The sequence below is a fragment of the Salpingoeca rosetta genome (genome assembly GCF_000188695.1).
Source record: "Salpingoeca rosetta unplaced genomic scaffold supercont1.19, whole genome shotgun sequence".
Classification (NCBI taxonomy): domain Eukaryota; class Choanoflagellata; order Craspedida; family Salpingoecidae; genus Salpingoeca; species Salpingoeca rosetta.
The window spans coordinates 155,916-162,915 of record NW_004754915.1 but is presented as its reverse complement, the minus strand read 5'-3'; the positions used below and the strand labels follow the sequence as shown (position 1 = coordinate 162,915).

The window sequence follows — 7,000 nt, the reverse complement described above, 5'->3', positions numbered from 1 at the left end:
ACACACGCTTACTCACTCACACACACACACACATGCGCGCGCACACACACACACACACACACACACACACACACACACACACACACACACACACACACACACACACAAACACACACACAAACACACAAACACACAAACACAACCAACCGTCACCAGTGATCCGGAGAGCGAGTTTGGGCGGAGCATGGCGCTGTGCATGCAGCCTGCATACGCCTACGAGCCCCTGATTGTCAACGCAGACAAGCCGGCACGCAGCCTGGATGATGTCAACGACGACGAAGCGAACCGCCGGGCCACAGCGGAGGCGATGGGACTGCAACTGCTGGCAGTGGTCTCGTCAGTGCTGCGGCAGCCGCTGTAGCGCCGCCTCTACGATCACGCGCGCGCGCACAACTCTAAAAACACACACGCACACGCACACGCACACGCACGCACACGCACGCGCACGCACACGCACACACACTCACTCACACAACGTACACAACATATGCAAACGTACATGCAAGTGAACCGACACAGCCCGCTTCACATTCAAAGGCACAAGTGATCTTCTTGTACGATCTTTCGTTTGCTCAAGCCCATTCCTGATGCATGCTCGTACCGTTTTGTTCCGCCTGTGCTTGCTTCTTCTTGTCTTTTAAAATACCTTGCGTTCCATATCTCTGCGTGCTTCCCTTTTCTTCTCAATACACAACTGTAACTGTGTAATGGAGACAAGACCCCAACCAACACCAGCGCATATGGTATGAAACAACACGAATAACAGGACAGATACAGCAGGGTCAATCACAGCGGGGTGCAAATCGCAAATCGTATGTTCAGGATGTACAGTGTGAAGAATCATGTTCGCACCACAACAAAAAAAAAAAGGGGGGGGGGGAACACTGACAACAGGCTATAGGGCATGTGAATAAAGAGCAGGAACGAGGGCGAAGCACAACGACAAACAGACGGAATGGAAAAAGGCAAGAACAGCAGGCGCCAAACCGGCAACGAAATCAGTCACGGAAGCAGAGCATGTTTTGACAATCACACATATTGGACAAGCTTCAGAAGCCCTTGTGTGTATGACGTGCCCTGTCGCATCAAACACGGAAGCAAGGAACATTGCGTGAGTCGACAACACCGTGCAGACCGGAGCAGGCAGGCTGTGAAGGGACACAGATTCCACAGGAGCTGTATCCCAAGCACACTCCAAAATAGGAGCGAATGTACACGCATGTTCTTGCACGCACACACACACACAAGCACAATGCAAGTAGAATTGTGACAAACCTTTGCCCATTTGAAGTAGCAGCGTGGGCTGAACCCGAAGGAGCGGAACGTGTGCTCAATGCAGCCAACCTCCTGTCAATGCAATGCACACACGCACATTCACACAAGCGAAAATGAACACAGGTGTGTCGTTGTTTGGTTTGCGTTCCAACACATTCTCAAGAACATGTCACAACAACAACAGCAACAACAACAACAACAACAACAACAAAGCTCGCAACACCACAAACACAAACACTCCTACCACCCCTTCCTTCCTCTCCCCCCCCCCAAACATCGCTTCCACCATCGCCGCTGCGACGTACGCGAGTGAGCTGCGCCACCTCCTGCGCCTTGTTGCGTGAGAGGCCGCCAATGTCCATCAGCCACTTGGTCATCTGCCGCCCAACAAACGACTCTGGGATGGACTTGCCGAGGAACGTGTTGTTGGCGAGACACAGCCCAATGTCCGGCTGCCGCATGGCCTCCACCATCGTCGCAATCGTGACCTGCACGTTCTTGTGTGTGCGCAAGAGTTCAATCTCGCGGCGAATGAAGTCGAGCGTCTTCAGCTGCTCATCAAGCGAAATGTCCCCGTCCCGCGCAAACACGAGATCGCCAACCGTGGCCGTGCCCTGTGCATGGTGGTGGTCGTCGTCGTGCCCGTGGTCGCCCTGCTTGCCGCCGGCCTTGTCGCCGGTTCCATCGCCGCTACTTCGCGCCTGCCGTTCAAAGTGGAATGGCATTGCCCGGTCTGTCAATGGGCACATTGCTGCCTTGTGCTTCTGCTGCGCTTCGTGCAGCGTGCACTGCAACTCGGCCTCCTCCTCGTCGTCCGGCTCCGTGCACTCAAACAGCAGCGACGACTCCAGCCGCGTCACCACCTCCAGCGCACTCGGCCTGTCGTCGGGCCGCTGTGCCCAACATTTCGTCATGATGCGCTGGATGCGCGGCATACAGATGTCGTCGACAGGTGGACGCAGCGTCCCGCGCGCAACGCCCAATTCAATGTCAAACGACGACTCAATGTCTTCGTAGGGCACTTTCCGCGTCAGGGTCTGCCACATGACAATACCCGCCGAGTAGATGTCGACCGCTGTGTCGTAGTAGGTGATGCGTGATGCACGTGCGCTCGTCTCCTTGCGCAATCCAGTCATGATTTCAGGGGCACGCCATAGCAAGGACCCTCGCACATTGGCTAATGTGTGCGTGTGAGTGTGAGTGTGTGTGTGTGTGTGCGTGTGTGCGTGTGTGTGAGTGAGTGTGAGTGGGTGGATTGTGGCTTGGGCAGTTGACTGTGCCATGGAACGAAAGAACCAACAGCGTTCACTGACAACGCACGCACGCACACGCACGCACGCACACGCACGCACGCACACGCACGCACGCACGCACACGCACGCACACACACACACACACAGACACACAAGCGAGACTTCCACCGTCAGCACCTGTCATGTGTCTGGAGCCGCTGCCGCTGATGTTTTTGGCCTGTCCGAAATCACAGATCTTGAGGTGGCCGTCCGCGGTGAGCAGCAGATTGTCCGGCTTCAAGTCGCGATGCACCACAGCCTGTAGGGGCGATGGACAGGGGGGGGGGGTGACGGCGTGAGGGGATGTGTTGGAGGAGGGTAGGTGAGGCGATGGGGGGGGGGATGGGCGTGAGGGAAAGAGAGCGTATAGAAAACCAAGCACGCACACACACATACGCACACACACACACACATACGCACACACGCACACACGCACACAGACACACACAGACACAACACAGACACACACAGACACACACAGACACACACAGACACACACAGACAGACACACACACACACACTAGGCAACGTTGAAAATGCGCGAAAGCACGCTTAAACGAAAACCAGATGCACATCAGAAAGAGAGGCGTACCCTGGCGTGAAGATAGGCCAATCCCGTAAACAGCTCGTGCATGAGTCGCAGCAGCTCGCTGCGGTGTGCATTGAGGTCGGTTGGCTTGATGCGGTTGATGTGGTCTGTCAGCGTGCCTGCAAGCACGTGATAAGCAGGGTGTGGTGGTGATGGCGTGATTGTGAAAGCAGGGCGCATGTACCCTTGCAAGAGCATACAAACAGTGCACTCGCACACGCACACACACACATACAAACACACACACACACACACACACACACACACTCGCACACCAACTTACCACCGGTGCAGAGTTCAATGACGAGGACGAGCTCCAACACGGGAAAGCCCTGGTTGTCCGTCTCACGGGTGTAAATGCCGTGGAGGCGGGTGAGGCAGGGGTGGTCGAGGGCGGCAAGCAGTGCAGCCTCGTTGATAAACTCGGATATCGCCTCCACATCGTCTTCCAGCGCCTGCATTTGTTTTGGGGGGGGGGCACGAGGAGTGCGGTGGTGGTGATGACGGGAAGGTGTGGTCACACGCGTGGTCAAGGAAGGAGTTTGAGCCGTTGGCAGATATACAGCTAGCTTGAAGAGAAGGACAGGGGAAGGCTGACAGACAGACACACAGACACACAGACAGACAGACAGACAGACAGACAGACAGACACACACACACACAGACACACAGACAGACAGACAGACAGACAGACAGAGACGGACGGACAGACAGACAGACACACACACAGACCATCCAGCACACACGCATTGCCCACCTTTTGGAACTTGATGGCGACATCGTGCTCGCCAAACTTGCCCTTGTAGACGGAGCCAAAGGCGCCAGCACCAAGGCGCTTGCAGACCGTAACCTGCTCCTCGGAGATGAAGAAGGGCTTGATGGTTGGCATGTTCATGACGGCGCCCAGCAGCCGGAACCACTCCATGAGCTCCGACTCCCGACTGAAGCCGAGGTAGAAGATGGAGGTGTTCTGTTTCGTCTGTCCCGGCTCGTGGCACCGGATGATCATGAAGTGCAGGCTGCTCTGCTCGCATAGGAGGCCAGAGCGCGCATAGACTGCAGACGGAAACGCGTTCCGGTGTAATGGTGGCGGTGCGGTGAACGTGAGGCGAACGCCATGGCGTGTGTGTGTGTGTGTGTGTGTGTGTGTGTGTGTGTGTGTGTGTGTGTGTGTGTGTGTGTGTGTGTGTGTGTGTGTGTGTGTGTGTGTGTGTGTGTGTGTGTGTGTGTGTGTGTGTGTGTGTGTGTGTGTGTGTGTGTGTGTGAATGCGACAACACGAGCCCCATGGAAAGCAGAATGGTGTCGCGCAGACTCACAGTATGGCACCCATGTCTTCTTGAGCAGCTTTGCCATGCGCCTCGGCGCCTTGTCTGTCGGCTCAAACTGCAGCGTGCCCTTGGAGTAGGTCACCTGCAAGCCAGGGTGCAATTAACAACAAGTGAGGAGGATGGTGTGGTGTGTGTGTGTGTGTGGCGTGTGTGTGTGTGTGCGTGCGTGTGTGTGTGTGTGTGTGTGTGTGTGTGTGTGTGTGTGTGTGTGTGTGTGTGTGTGTGTGTGTGTGTGCGTGTGTGTGTGTGTGTGTGTGTGTGTGTGTGTGGACATGTGCGGGCTGACAAACGTGTCAAGTGTCATGGCCTGGTGTGCAAGGCATTAGGGTGAGTGTTGTGGTAGCTGCTGCAGCTACGTGCATTTCACCTTGACTGTTGAGGACGTGCTGCATGTGAGGCGAAGGGTGATGGCCGAGGTGAGCTTGAGTCGCCCCACCAGCGCCTGCGCCGCTCCTTCCTGCATGGCTGCAACCTGTGGGTCAATGTCAGGCTCTTGCTTCTTGGGTTTGTGGGCTTGTGTCGAGTGGCGCTGGTCGTCGGGCCTTTCCTTTGCCTGTGATTCCAGTTCGTCGTTGCTGCTCTTCGACTCCTCCTCTGCATCCGAGGTTGTGGCTGTCGCTGTGTCGTTGTCGTCGCTGCTGCTGTGGGTTGTGGTTGTGGGCACGACCTCGGCTTGTTGTTGCGCCTCCTGTGCACGGTCGCCGCCTTGTTCATCGCCGCCTTCTCTCGTGCTTGCCGGGTCTTCTCCGCGCGAGCAACGCTCGTCGTCCGCGTCCACATGTGCCGCTGCAACACAAGCGTCACGAGCACTCATCTTCGTTGTTGTTCGTGTGCTATTTGCAGCGTTGTTGCGCGTTTTGTGTGTGCATGGGAGTTTTGGAATGGGAGAACAAGGAAGACAGAAGCTTCTTGCTTGCTTTGCTTGCTTCTTGCTTGCTTGGTTACTTGCTTGCTTTGCTTGGTTGCTTGCTTGGTTACTTGCTTGCTTTGCTTGGTTGCTTGCTTGGGTTGGTCGATGTGATGTACTTGGGTGTTTCAAGCATATGTATGCACAGCAGCAAAGGGAAAACAAGGGGGAAGGGGAAAGGGAAACAAGGAGAAGGGAGCATACGGGGAAAGCAGAGGGGGAAAAGCAAGGGTGCAGCCAAGGGCTACCTACAGCCAGGGCTACAAGAAAGCAAAGCATGGCGCGGGAACGAGCAGTGTCTAACAGCATGTCAATGAAATAAGCAAGCAGGCAGAGCAAATGCTTGCACAAGTTGGTGTGGTGTGTGCATGTGGGTGTTGACTACGAGATGCAACAGCAGCAGCCTGCACGGCGGCGGCGGCGACGACGCTGGCCATCAGACTTGCTCGTGTCTGTCGCGGAGAGGGGGAAAGAGGTTGGGGTTGGGGTTGGGAAGGCAGACAGGGTGAGGAACAGCAGCGTGGGAAGCAAGGCAACGGCAAACACACAGACAAAGACATAGATTCACACACATACACACGCACATAGACACATCGATACACACACACATGTACACAGATACACGCACATACGCACACATAGATACATAAACACGCATACACACATACACAGATACACACAGTCCCCCCACCGCCACACACGCACCTTGCTGGGTCGGTTCCTGGGCAGCGAGGACGTCTGGTGGAGCAATGGCCTTATGTCGCTCCTCCAACTCAACCTCGTCCACGCGGGCAACAGACGCCCGCCGACTACCGCTTGCATTGTTCGCTGCGCTGGCAACATCGCCACTACCGTCACCGGGCCCTCCTGTCGCCGTCGTCGTCGCTGCTGTGTCCACGTTCGTCTCTGCAACTGCATCGCAGGCGCGTTGCTCCCTTGCTGCTGCTGCTGCTGCTGCTGCTGCTGCTGTTCTTGGTCGAGTGTGAGCAGCTGCTGTTGCTGCTGGTCGGGGTTCACATCGGCCGGGGGCGTGGGTGATTCCTGCAGCTGCCGCACCTTCTCGGCAATCTCCGCGGCCTCGTGCCGCTTTCTGTCCCGCTCGGCCTCCTCCCGTGCCAGCAGCTCCATGCGCTGCCGATGCGCCTCTTCCTCGCGCTTCTGCCGGTACTCGGCATCAGCTGCGCGCATCAGCCGCCGCACGGACCGCAACGCCCCGGCCCAGTCTGTCGCCTGGTACGCGCTCGGTGCCTCGAGTTGCATGGTCCACTTGGGCGACACAATCGTCAGCACCTTCTCCACCACGCTGATGGCCATATCTGGCGACAGCTCGTGCGTGTGTGTGCGGCAGAAGGGCTGGCCGTCGCGCACGCCCTTGTATACGAGCAGCTGGCACTGCTCCCAGCCAAAGAGCACATAGTACCGCTTTGTCTCCTGCCCAAACACGTCGTCAATCTCGTGGAACCACCCGGCCCGCTCCGCCGTCGTCGCGTCCTCGGCGCCCTGACATCGATGGAAGTGCAGGACAGGGCAAGGGAAGTGAGGAAGGGTGGAGGCGTAGGGGGGAGGCGCGGAGGAATGAATAGCATTGGGTGAAGAAACTAATGCAGC

The 7,000-nt window shown here is 56.7% G+C and overlaps 3 protein-coding genes across 3 annotated transcripts in view; 1 reads left to right on the top strand and 2 right to left on the bottom strand.

Annotated features, from left to right (window-relative positions):
* PTSG_07787 (tyrosine phosphatase receptor type C) overlaps nucleotides 1-705 on the top strand; it is a 4,288-nt gene extending 3,583 nt beyond the window's left edge. The window contains exon 7 of the mRNA XM_004991532.1: nucleotides 157-705. Coding sequence (XP_004991589.1) covers nucleotides 157-361 — 205 coding nt within the window. The 3' untranslated portion in view covers nucleotides 362-705. The remainder of the gene's footprint in view (nucleotides 1-156) is intronic.
* On the bottom strand, nucleotides 701-5,347 carry PTSG_07786 (TKL/MLK/TAK1 protein kinase). Its single transcript, XM_004991531.1, has 9 exons — nucleotides 4,853-5,347; nucleotides 4,474-4,567; nucleotides 3,914-4,212; nucleotides 3,440-3,611; nucleotides 3,160-3,275; nucleotides 2,706-2,826; nucleotides 1,581-2,452; nucleotides 1,276-1,347; nucleotides 701-1,077 (listed from the first exon to the last, which is right to left on the bottom strand). Exons 1-9 carry the CDS (start codon nucleotides 5,297-5,299, stop codon nucleotides 1,030-1,032), a joined length of 2,241 nt encoding a protein of 746 aa, XP_004991588.1. The 5' UTR covers nucleotides 5,300-5,347; the 3' UTR covers nucleotides 701-1,029.
* Nucleotides 5,348-5,481: 134 nt separating this feature from the next.
* The window catches only part of PTSG_07785 (uncharacterized protein), a 9,350-nt gene continuing 7,831 nt past the window's right edge, over nucleotides 5,482-7,000 (bottom strand). Inside the window, exons 8-9 of the mRNA XM_004991530.1 lie at nucleotides 6,098-6,892; nucleotides 5,482-5,844 (exon numbers count right to left, since the gene is read on the bottom strand). Coding sequence (XP_004991587.1) covers nucleotides 5,692-5,844; nucleotides 6,098-6,892 — 948 coding nt within the window. The 3' untranslated portion in view covers nucleotides 5,482-5,691. The remainder of the gene's footprint in view (nucleotides 5,845-6,097; nucleotides 6,893-7,000) is intronic.

Excerpts from the sequence above, each read along its gene's own strand:
- PTSG_07786 (XM_004991531.1), bottom strand. The coding sequence starts at position 5,299 with ATGAGTGCTCGTGACGCTTGTGTTGCAGCGGCACATGTGGACGCGGAC. Across the intron at positions 3,612-3,913 it reads TCGCCATCAAGTTCCAAAAG|GCGCTGGAAGACGATGTGGA; the intron begins GTGGGCAATGCG and ends AAACAAATGCAG. Across the intron at positions 3,276-3,439 it reads CATTGAACTCTGCACCGGTG|GCACGCTGACAGACCACATC; the intron begins GTAAGTTGGTGT and ends ACGTGCTTGCAG.